Raw genomic sequence first — 12,800 nt, 5'->3', positions numbered from 1 at the left:
TGGGATTCTCTTCATTTAAATCTTTGCTTTACAGAACATCTAGAATAGAGGTGGGTTTTTTAAAAAAAAAACAAACCTTGAATTGTCTCAGCACACTGCATCACATTGTGTGTGCTCATACAGTGAGACATATAACAAGAAAAAACAGTTACAGTTTTAAGACTATTTTGTCTTGGTGCTGATCCAGACTAAACTATAGATGCCGTTTGAACAGGCATGAAATGCATTTTAGTTGTCATTGGTTTTCATGATTAACAGCTGTGTTCTTTGTCTAATGAAACCCACAAAATATAACAGAGCTGTGACACATTAAAAGAGGAATGTTAGTGGCTTTTAAATAATTTCTTTCATGTGAAATTGTTCTATAGTACAATTTTAGTGGGAAACGGAGTGCGTTCCTCTGTTATACATGATTTAGTTTGGTCTTTTTCTAAATTATCTGTTCATAGCTAGCTTATCTTTAAAAATTTCCACCCAGCTGGCATAACAAGAGATCTGAAAAGTTTCATGTATTAGTGAGGCCTCCTGACAAGAACAAACATAGACCTATTTGTCTCTTACTCAGTTCATGCACTGAATTATATGGAACTTTGCTTACAGCTTAATACTGCATTTTGAAATGGTGTGCGTTAGTTGGGTAAGCCTTTCGCAAGCCGCACTATAAACTATACTAAACTTCCTTGTTAGCCATAGCAGTATTCTCAAGTATAGACAAATCAGTTAAAGTAGTCTTTGAAACATTTTCCTTCACATCTCCTTGACCTCAACTTATTTTACCAGCCCTATCAAAATCACCCTGTATAAGAAATATCAAAGATGAAGTAACAATTGCCTTATTATTTCCTTCCCCTTTTTCTAAATTGTTAAAAAGGGAAATACTCCAGAGACTTTTTAGTTTTCCCTATTTTGATCCTGTGATGCCCACCCTTTCAGTGCCTACAGATCTCGGGCTTTTGATTTCACCTGATAAACATGGACAGTTCTGTAGATCTTTGTGTATGTGTACAGGAGGCTTCAGTAGTGAGAATATAAGTGCTGATGAATCAGCTAAAAACAGAGAATCAAACCTTTTGCCCCCCCCCCTTTGTTGTTCCACTTCCTCTTGGCTGGAGAGATGATGTCACCATTCTGTGAATGCTATGTTCTCCTTTTATGGAGCTAAACAGACTCAACTCAGAGTTACTCATGCAGAGGAAGTGGGTGATAAGGATGTTTGTTAATTGACTTGTGAAGCACCTAGTTGCATACTGCTTTCACTCCCCACCTCCATTCTTCCTTTAAACTTAAAGTTTAAATAAGCTCTTTTGGGCTTAACTGAAAATGCTTATAATGTGAGAATGACTCAGTCACATATATTTAAAAGGACAGCAATTAAACTCTTGGATTTTTTTGATGCATGACTTTTACAGTACTTATATATTCAGCTATTGGAACTCCACCAGTAAAACTGTAATTAAGTTTGCATGATGAAGTAATTTGCATAGATGTTCCTTAGACATCTATTTAATAGGACAGACTTTTGGCAGTTGAGTCTGCAAGAGTCTGTTTAGCCTAGAATAAGATGCCTGTGTATCTTGAAAACCTGTATTACTCCTTGAACTTCTGTATGCCAGAAAGTAGTGTGGCTAAATACTGGGAAGGGAATTAATAGACTTACAGATATTGGTTATTAGTTGATGTTCTGAAATATGAAATCTCTGTTACAGCCAGAGTAACGGGTCCTTTATTTGAAAAACGGTCACAGGATGTCATTCCTCTCTAGTAAAGCGGTTGTAGATTCCTTTCAGTTACATTTTGTAAACTATTGTTACTATGATGATTTGGATATACATTTCTTTTCTCCCCCTTCCCCACAAAAATACAACACCTCCCCCCAAAAAACCCATAATCCAAACTCAAAAACTTGCAGTGTCTTGAGTTATTCCAAATGTAGAGGAGGAGGAGGAGGAGGAGGAGAAACCTGTTGCTTTATCAATTAACCAAACTCTTTAATTGGGTGCCTCTGAGAATAGAGCCTGGATTAGAAAAGAATGTATATTCTGGAATGTTTAATAACTAGCTAAGATCGTTATATGCCAGCTGTGTATGCATGCACTTCTATTGTGAGGGTGCGGGAGGAAAAAGCATCTCTTAATACTGAACAACAGGAAATAAGAGACCGCACTACACTTCTCAATTGTCAGTATGCAAAAGAATCCCAGCTATCCTAATGATGAGTGCTTTACAAGGGCCGGATAAATTCTTTTTCCTGGATTCCAAAAAGGATGTTTCCTTTTATGGTAGTGTCTGCATTCAGCCATGTGATCTGCCCATACATGCAGGTACATTCCTTAGAGTGTATGGAGCAGGCAACTGATAAACCTGCAAGAGATAAGGGGGGAGGGTATGGGGTGAAGAATGAATTGCTAAAAGGTATTGCCCATACTTGGAAGTTACATGGATTTCTCTGACTGGTCTCTTAAGTTGCCTGTGGTATGAAAAAATGAAAATGGCAATTTCCCCCAACTCAATAGCTAATTAGTCAGCTGGTGAGTCATTGTTTCTTCTTTGTGCTGGAATAAAAGGCAGTTTTGTCCATGTAGAACATCACCTCCTATGTATAGAACAATTGTATGTATGGGGGCTGTTACAATCCATTTTCAGTAGACATTGCTGAAGACATTACTGTACAATGGAATTGCAAATGTAAAATTGCTATGCAGTTTCATGTTACCTATACTATAGAAGGAGGATTTAACTGTTATGTTAAAGAAAAGTATTTAAATGCCTGTAGCTTGAAAAAATAATTCAGAACATTTTCCTGGTAATTTTCCTGGAACTGCTTGTTTAATTCACCTAGGTTTTTCCGCTACTAAATAGGGGCTAATACAGATGAATCATTAGTTGGTTGTCTGATTCTCCATTTAAATGCCCAGTGATAGAGAATCCTATATGATCTATATAGATCCTCTGATTTATAACCAATTTCAACTTCAAACAGCCTTGAGAAGTGTTAGGTCTGACACTTATTTGGCAAGATGAGTATTTTCTGTGAGGTTAATTTGTGCATGCAAATATGTGAGTTGCTGAATTACAAATTATGAAACACTTCTTTCGTCTTTTAGTAATGACAAAAAAATATTTTGCTGGATTTTAGCATCTGGCTCAGCATGTTTGAACTTGGAAACTAAGCAGGAATAAGCCTGGTTAATATTTTGATGGGAGACTACCAGGATGAAAAAAAGAAAATAGAACTGTAGGCTAAACTGGGTAGTCAAACAACATCTTGAAGAAACCAATAGCAAATCACAACTTGTGGTCATCCAGTGTTGAGCTCAACTTAAGTTGTGTTTAGTCCAGTTAGGTGACAGCACGTGGCTGACCTTGGCTGACCTCAGAAATGCTAAGCAAGGTCAGGGCTGATTAATAGTTGAATGAGAGATTATCAGGAAACAGTATGGCTGTATGCTAAAGTTGGAGGTAAACACATATGCACACACATGCAAAGAAGGCAGTTCTATATTGCTGTGAAGTAAAACTATATGGATGTGTCAGGAGTAACTATAAAAAGTCTGACTATAAAAAGTTCAAGATTATCTAAGAGCTCTGGATTGAAGCTTGGTTTTGTGGTTGGTATTGCATGATGCAGTGTGAAGTTTAGTTGTGAGAGAAATGCAAAAACAAAAAAGTGACACTGCTTGTGCCCACTCCCCTAAGATCAGGAATTCTATAGAGAATGAAGCACTAAAGGTGGCAAAAAAAAAAAAAAGTTACGCTTTTGTATGGATTTTACATGAATATTATACAAATAATATGATTCTGTAGTCCATTCAGTCTTTTCTAATACATCCCCTTTCTGTTCCATCTGCTAAATTCTGTCAGGAAAAAACATAATAACTAAGGTGTAGACTTTGCGAGGGGATATAGATGAACATTGTCAAGGTGAATGTGAGAGAGAGAACATGTATTTCAACTTAAAGACAGTAAAAAGGGAGATTTTGTTTCAATCATCTCTCTTTCCTTTTTTCATTTCAGATCGAGAGGATCAGTCCATTCTCTGCACGTAAGTATTTAAATAATTGGTTGTTTCAAAAGGATAAAAACGATTAAAGGGTGGTTTTTTAGCATTTACTAAAAAAAAACTTAAAATCTTTGCATTTAGATAGTATTTCAAAAGCATGTATGCATGGAGTCATATATTTGTTTATGTTCCATGAAAATAAAGGCAGATAAAGTTCAGGAGAGGGTGTTTCAGGCCTTTCAGTAGCGAAAGCCTTCATTTCTTTAAAAATGGTTGGGGATCTTGTGGAAGCTAGCAATGCAACCAAAACTTTGTTGACTACGTTCATCTTAGCAAAATATTTGAGCAGCTTTCTCCAAAAGGCCGGAAGTTATTATCCATCACATTAGACGCTAGGTTGGGTAAAACTGTAGTCATTTAAAAAAAAAAAAACAGATGTTGGGTCAGGGGGTGAGCTTTCATGTATGCAATATGTGTTGACTAGTTTCTCTCTCTCAGAGGTGAATCAGGAGCTGGTAAGACAGAAAACACCAAAAAAGTCATTCAGTATCTGGCTCATGTTGCTTCATCACATAAGAGCAAAAAAGATCAAGTAAGTTCTGTTATCCAGTTAAGATGTTGCTCTCCTACTTGAACTGAAAATATAAGCTGACTTCTTTATCTGAGATACTTTTACACAACTTGATCCTTTATTACCAATGTGAATGTTCACTAATTCTGTGTGATGCTCCTTTTTTGAATTGGCAATAAATGTAGACTTCTCTGTAAATTATTCCAAACCTGAAAGGATTGGACAGGATAGTTTCCTACAGGTTGAGCAATAAAACCTTTGTCTTCATTTTGTTATCAGTCTAAAATTAATGAACTACTTCATGTAGAATTCACCAGCTACAATTGCTGGGTTTTTATTTGTCTTGCAGTGAAGATATTTCATTGCTAGACCGTTTCTGGTTATGAATAATCATATGAACTCTCTGACGATGTATATCTTTTGCGCCAAAAAGATTCTGTGAAATATTGTCTCACTTACTGTTTCCCCTTCTCTTGGCGGATTATGTCAGAATTCATCAGTTGGTACTTCGTAGGTGAGCTGCACGTTTAACTGCACGATCTGCACCAGGAATGTGTGTGTGTTGCTCCATTGTGTGATTTATAGCAGCTTTTCACTCCCACTTGTGTCACTTTTTGCTGCTAGAACTATTTGTAAACCATTCACAATTCACATTGGCTTTTTTTTAGGTGAGTTGAATGAAAGGCTGTAGGTTTTGTTTTAAATAAACACACTATTGCTTATTATCTAAACTTAGTACTCACATTTGGTCTGCCTTATACAATTGCTTATGTGCACTAAGTACAGATATCTTTTTAGAATAGTGGAGTGTCTGGTATCTGTGGTGATTTGGCCAGCAGTGTGGACTGATTTTCTCCAGGCCTTCCAGTCCCACTCAGAATACTAGCTGTGAGTGCAAGATGCTGAGAAATATCAAAAAGAAACTGCCCCTGTACTGACTAGATGTTCCAACCCAAAGCCTCTTTGCCAGAATTAATCACATGAGGGCATAAACCTTGCAAACTTTATAATGAAACCCATTAATAACGTACAGTAGCTTTTAGTACAATTAGTATTTTCCACTATATAAAATATAGTGATATTGACTTTGATATTAAATACACTGGCATGATGTGTGTCTATAAGTTAGTTCTATGAGTATCTCTGCATGGTGTGTGTGTGCATATGCACATTCTAATGAGTGGCTTTTGGGGGAAAAAATGCAGCTTTCACATGACAGATTTTTCTGTCCACTGCCAGCAGATATACTTAAATATTCTATGAACATTCTGTGTTCCTAAGTTTCAGAGATCATAATTTATACTAAAGCTTGTTAACTAAGATATCTGCCCTTGTGGAAGAGAAAAATCAGTATTATCATCTTCAACAGATTGTATTGTTGATTTAGTGTGATAATTATTTGGAAAATTTCCTCATGGCGCCTGAGCCCTTTCTAAATGTCTTTCAACTAGTTTTAGTCCTGAGTAGGGGCTGGTGAAGCTTTTTAAAGCTTTTTTCAGGCCAGAGGTCAACCATTTGAAGACTCCCAAGAGTGATATTGTTCCTGGATTATTTCCTAGAGGAAATATTTGGAACTGCTTTGTGGAAAAATTATTAAGATATTTCTGCATGTAAGATCTGAAATTATAGAAGGCAAAGAGGTCTACGTATCCCCAGAGTATGGCCTAATGGCTTAGAGGCTGGGACTACAGTAGTGTTCCTAAGTTTCGATTTTATTGGCATTAAGATAATATTTTGTTGTGCAAAACTAGATTCACTGTATAATTCAGGTTGCAATTAAAAGAAAAACTGATAAAAATACTTCGTATTTCCTGAATTAATATAGAAAGTAGAATACAACTATCCTATGTATTACACATCTCTCAGAAAAGTTTAGGGAAATATATTTATGAAAAAATGCAAACAAATATTGCATATTAAATATGTATATTAAATAAATGCATGTTACAAAATGTGCTAAAAAGTATTAATACCTTTGTATAGTTTAAAATGCTCTACTGATATAGAAACTAGACAGAACAAGTCCAAGACATGAATAACTATGAAAAATTGAAACTGACTCTACCAAGATCATTTCTGAATATTATATCACTCCTGTGATAGTCCATGAGGAAAAATCTGGAAAGACATTGGGCTCTGCTTCCCTCATTAAGAGGAGAAAATCAATCCTATAGTAGTTTGGGATAGCTCTCACTCTGTGATACTAGGCTTTTATGAAAGAACTTTAATTCTACTCCCAATTTCTCCCTTGGCAAATAAGAAAATCTCTGAACAGGTCCCTATTCCAAATATCCAGTGATATTTCTTAAAATAGTGCTACTGTATCACAGTATACCATCATTCCTTCTATTTGCTATCAGTAAACTTGGGCAATGAGTCCTGAAAGAAATGGAACCAAAGCAGAGTAACTAAGAGGTGAATGGGAAATATGGTACAAAAATAATCTAGTCTCAAAACCTGGAGGACAGCTTGTACTTCCTCCCCCCACCCAAAAAGCTCAAGAAGCCTAAGCATGTTTAGTATGGCTGTGCAGCACTTGGATTTGAAAGCAAAAAAGTACTTGGGAGTACATAGAGGTGCATATGTAACATGTGTCTGCAACTCCTTAAACCAAACATTCATTTTCCTGGAATTGCATTGCAGTTATGGAGCAGAGCTGCACAGCCTCAAGAAAAGACATAGATACTTTAAGAATTTGCAGGCAGATGCTACAGGATTCTCCAAAACACCTTTTTGGTCTTGCTTCACAGCCCTAATATTTAATATGTGTAGAATGTTGACTGTCATTTGGAAAATAAAAATAAAAAATTAGGACAGAAAATGGCGAGGGGAAGAGAGTGGCTTGCAGGAAGCAGGCTTGGCTTATGCTTCAAACAGGAACACTCTATTAAGAGATGAGAATATGCTGCAGCCAAAGCTCATTTTTTCTTTTACCTTTAGAAACCCCAAGCTCTGTTGATGTGGCACTGAATGAGGAAGCAGTCAGTTTCTTCAAATTCCCATTTGCTGATTACTTGAGGAAATAATAATTGCCTTTAAAAAAATGCTTCTTTCCCATTTTCTTCTACTCTGTAATTTGCCCTGAATTAATTCACATCCCTTGACAATTATTTTCTTAAAGTGGAAAAAATTTAATAAAAAAATAGCCACATGAAATACTCAAGGCACCCAATTAACCCTGTAGTTTCACTTGGCCAAACAATGCATTCCTGTAATGGATCTGCTCTTTACTGTAAACATAGACTTTCTTCAGATGTTAACCCTGTATGGAAGTTGTAATGTTTCATTTTGTGATATCACTTATCACCATAGCAACAGATTGCAATCAGAAGCAAGAATTAAGATTCAGTTGCTGGATCAAAGAAGAAAATGGGGATGGGGGAATGACAGCCTTTGTGTGTGTGAGTGAGAAAGAGAAAACAGAGGAAATTCAATATTGCTGACAAAATAAACATTTTGGAGTCCATCTGAGCCTTTATGGCTTTGCTTCCTTCAGCGCAGTTGATACTGTGATCCTTGATGGATAGCAGCTGTCCCTAGATCATACCAATTCTCATGGCTCAGTAATCTGCATTCACTGTTGCTGCCACTGCCTTCCCCCAATAAACGTTAGTGCTCTGCCACCTGAACTGATTGGGTAGAGTGATTTTATTGTAAGATTCTAATAAATATTAGAATCTAAGTTCTTGTTGAGAGAATGTTTACTAAGCTCTAAGAGAATGTTAGAGCAATTATCAGTCTGATGTTATAAGTTGCCTCTTATTTGAAAGAAGGGAAACTTACAAAGAAGTAGAAGCTTAAATAGGCACTGTAGCATTTGCAAATTCAATAATCTCCAACTGTCTACTCCTTTAATTACTTGTGTATTTATTCTCTTTCTATTACTTGTGTGCCACTAGAATTGCACATCTGTAGGTGGTTCACAAATGTCAATGATAAAACAATACTATAAAACCACATTACAATATTCATTAAAAAAATCTTAAATAAGTAGAGTTTAGGTTTGAATCAAAATGAAATGCTTTGCATTATATAAAAAGGGTTTCTTCAATTTCTATGGACTTCTGGGATAGATTAAAAAAACAAAAGGATTGCATTCTAAAAAAAGGAAATGACTGTTTTGTAAAATAAACCATTCCCTATGCCTTGCTCAAATGGTCTTATCTTTGAGATTACCCTCACCCACCCCTGAATATGGCTCTTTGTCCCTTATTGATTCTTGCCACTTAGGGTTACCATATCTGGGCTGCAAAAATCCAGATGCCGATAAGATGGCAGCAAGGAGTTATCGTATCTCATTGCTACTATTTAGTGGTTAAGAGGATTTCTGCAGCCTGGATATGGTATCCCTATTTTGCCACATGAGAGAGAGAATTCCCTGGATATTCTGGATAGAAGCTTTGATTCTCCTGTTTTTTGACATAGTGAGACAGCACTTTTGTTTTTATATTTTTGTTCTGACAAAATTGCTTTGGGGTTTTTCAACGACCTGATACTGAATTGCGGTTAAGTTCATGAAAGTGATCCTTGGTTCAGAACTTGGCTGTTGGCTTTATATGTGGCCTTTGGATAAACCACAGCCTCCTAAATCCACAGCAGACATACAGGTCTAATATAGATCTAATTTAAAACATGATTCTAAAGCATAAGTCTTCAGTTTGCTGGACTAGTGGATAAAGTGGGAATTTTTAGAGTAGATGCTACTACAAAATGGCTATCATTTGGCTGTCAACAAAATGGGTGCTGCCATAGGGAAGGCAAATTGCAAAATGCTCATTTTACATGAAAGCAAATTGATGAACCTAAAGGATAACTTACCCAGAAAACACATGGACCACTTGTTTCAACCAACGCTTCTCTCTTGTGCAGGATTCCTTGGAACATTTTCTTACTTTACATAGTGGTACAAAACACCACTCATCCTAGTCACTAATTTCTTTTCTTTTTCTCCGTATACAGTCTTTCCTTGCTATGCCCCTATAATCTTTAAAGTTGTCTGGTTGCAACTTTTACTCATTTTTTGTTTATCTAAAAAAGCAGTGGTTGGACAACACAGTTCTGCTCACCAGGCACCCTAGCTTAGGTGAGGCCTTAGAGGCACACTGTGGAAAGGAAAGGAGGACATTTTGGTCAATATGAAGGCTAATATCCAAGGTACAAACTGTCCTGACGTAGAGCGAAGTACCACGCTGAGACAGTGATTGGTCTCTAGTGTTTAATAAAAGCTCTAGTAGTAAGATATCCTGCCAAACTGAAAGAGCATGGGAAACCCACACAGATAAACCCAAAACTCAAGGCAGGTCTGCTCTGAGCTTCTTTGAAGGACAGTTCAAGGCCTCTAAACTACAGATGAGTTTTCCCCCCTGGATAGGGGCCCCCTCCTGCTCACCATCAGTACTCATGACACAAACAAAGCAAAACCTCACCAGGTTACTTAGTATATAGCCACCCCGCCACCCCTGAATAAGGGTTCAATAATATAATTTAATCTTAATTTGGCTGTGTCTTAATTATTAATTAATCTTGGTAAATATAGGTAATTATTAAGTATTAATCTTTGTAATGGAAGAATGGTAAGTCTTAACGTTTATATCTTCTGAAGATCAACATAGGTTGAAGCCAGGAAATGCTGACATACATGGCTGGTAGCTTCTGGAGAGTAGCCAGTTGAGAGTTTTATATTTGGTTTCCTTATTCTAGGGGGAGCTTGAGAGGCAGCTGCTTCAGGCCAACCCTATATTGGAGGCTTTTGGAAATGCCAAAACCGTTAAAAATGACAACTCTTCAAGATTTGTAAGTATTTTTTGCTTCATTGTTGAATGATGCCTGCCATTTCAGAAAAGAGGAGAAAATTGAATGAGGTTTTGGTTGCTTTGTATGCAATTCTAAATGCAAATAGCTTCACTTCATTGATTTTTTGAACATGTATGTTAGTGTAATATCTTATCCGCAAACAGCCCTGACAGTGTGCTGTGAGTATGGTCAATAACAGCCTTGATTGCCTCAAATGCACAATATGGGCAGCTATACAAATTGAATGAATGAATGAATAAATAAATAAATAAATGGAAATACTGTGAAGGAAATGTCTTTTAAAATTGGTTGAAGATAAAACTTCCTTTTAAAACAAGATAGGCTTCACCATTAGAAACATGTTGAAGGTAGAAATATATGCACTGGGGTGATACTGTTGTTATCAAGTAGCACCTAGAAGGTAAGAGTAGAAAATAAAGTTATTGCATTCCTTCCTACTGTCACAAGGAGTATCTTAGGCTGTTAACGACAGCTGATCAAAACGGTATAAAACAGACAAGATCTTTGTCTCTACTATTCTGTAACTAACTGTAGGAACTACTTACTGCCAATAAGGGATATTCTACTATCAGGTCTCTTTGATCTCCTGAAGCTGTCCTGTGGAATGAGCTCCTATGTTGTGGGAATTTAGAAGAATGAGTATGAATGAAGATATATATATTGCATTGTTTCAGTGGCAGTTGCTTAACTCTTACACATTTTTTCCTTAAGGGAAAGTTCATTAGAATCAACTTTGATGTAAATGGATACATTGTTGGAGCCAACATTGAGACTTGTATCCTTTCACCAATAAGACTGATCCAGATCAGTCATAAAGAACTGTATAAGGGCTTAGAAAAAAAACTGACTGGATAGCATTTTGAGATTTTACTTGGAAGAGGCAAACTGCCTTAATAAGTGAGCAGTTCTGTTTTGTGGAAAAGCTTAATCATCTTAAGGTGGAAGGATTGGGAAATTTCTAATTGTACCCTGTACCTATTGTAAATGAAAGCATTTTTCTCTGAGGCCAAATTCTTGATCTGTCTTTTTTCCCAGTTCAGCACTATTGCCCATTTGTGAAAATTATATTTCAAAAGCATTGTGGGTGAGATTACGGAGAATCATGCCAGGAGAAAATCCCAAAATATGACAGAGCTATATCTGATACTTCTTTTAAATTAAAGCTTTTGGGGCATATCTTTAAAAAAAAACCTGTCAAAGCTATACTAAAATTGAAAAATCTTTTGAGTATCTTTTAAATAATATGGTGATTGAAAGTGAAGATAAATTGGGAGAAACTCCAATGTTTATGCTGAAGAGCTGTGATAGCAACCAGGCTGGCCCACCTGGCTTGGGGACTTTGGCTTACAGCCTTTCCTCAAAGCTTCTACCACCTCATTTTTTACCCCAAACTGGCCTGTTGCTTTCCTGCTTGTTTATCTATTGTGCCCTTCCCCAGTAGTCCATCCCAGTTTGGAGGCTCAGTTTGGAGTTTTTTAAAGCTCATCCATTGATACTTAAAAAGAAAAGTGCTTTGGTTATGAGATTCTCTGTGTGTAACATTTTAGGAATAAGAATCCGTTTTCCTCCATTCCTTAACATACCTAAAGATCTGTTAGAAAAATCACGAGCAATACGGCAGGCTAAAGAAGAACGGACATTCCATATTTTCTACTACTTGCTGACTGGGGCAGGGGAACACCTGAAGAGTGAGTACTTGATTATAATCATTTTGCTGTTTGACCCAAGTATTTTGATTTATTAGACTTCTTCCTACCCCTTTCCTGTTGCTGGTTTTGTGTTCCCTGTTTCTCTATTTACTTACACAAACTTTTGTAAATATTGGGTAGCTCCTTGTTACTATACCCAACTATTGTCTTGTATTTGGCAGAGCAATATGAAGAATAAAAACTAAATTATTCAGTCATGGCGTATTTGAAAACCTGCTGCTTATTGAAAATTTAATTTAATATTGAAGGAATCTCTTACCAGAAAACAGTACAGCTGATGCAGCTATATTCTGCTATAGAAAACCTAATACAAGCAATCTTACTTGTGAGCAGTGATGTATAATACCATACTTGTAATGGGGGATTTAAGTCTAAAGTGTTGTCCTTGAATGTCTATCCAAACAAGATGAACCCCAATGATAATGTTTTCAAACTTTTTTTTTTACTCTTTTAGATGACTTGCTTTTAGAGCCCTACAATAAATACCGTTTCCTTTCCAATGGACATGTTACGATTCCGGGCCAGCAAGACAAGGACATGTTTCAGGAGACCCTGGAGGCAATGAGGATAATGGGCATTCCGGATGATGAGCAGATGGGTATGGAATTCTAGAAACAGCTCCAGAAAAATAAGAGTGTTGTGACAATGATAACTAAGGCACACGATCATCAACTCTGTATATGCAGTGAAAAACAGAACAGGAACA

The 12,800-nt window shown here is 36.6% G+C and overlaps 1 protein-coding gene across 1 annotated transcript in view; it reads left to right on the top strand.

Moving 5' to 3' along the window:
• Positions 1-12,800, top strand: part of MYH9 (myosin heavy chain 9) — a 70,830-nt gene that overhangs the window by 27,802 nt on the left and 30,228 nt on the right. The window contains exons 4-9 of the mRNA XM_063308277.1: positions 4,015-4,042; positions 4,499-4,592; positions 10,272-10,364; positions 11,097-11,160; positions 11,975-12,073; positions 12,549-12,692. Of these exons, the coding sequence (XP_063164347.1) occupies positions 4,015-4,042; positions 4,499-4,592; positions 10,272-10,364; positions 11,097-11,160; positions 11,975-12,073; positions 12,549-12,692 (522 nt within the window). The remainder of the gene's footprint in view (positions 1-4,014; positions 4,043-4,498; positions 4,593-10,271; positions 10,365-11,096; positions 11,161-11,974; positions 12,074-12,548; positions 12,693-12,800) is intronic.

Source organism: Candoia aspera, chromosome 7 (assembly GCF_035149785.1).
Source record: "Candoia aspera isolate rCanAsp1 chromosome 7, rCanAsp1.hap2, whole genome shotgun sequence".
Taxonomy (NCBI): domain Eukaryota; kingdom Metazoa; phylum Chordata; class Lepidosauria; order Squamata; family Boidae; genus Candoia; species Candoia aspera.
This window is presented reverse-complemented; position numbering and strand designations above follow the sequence as displayed.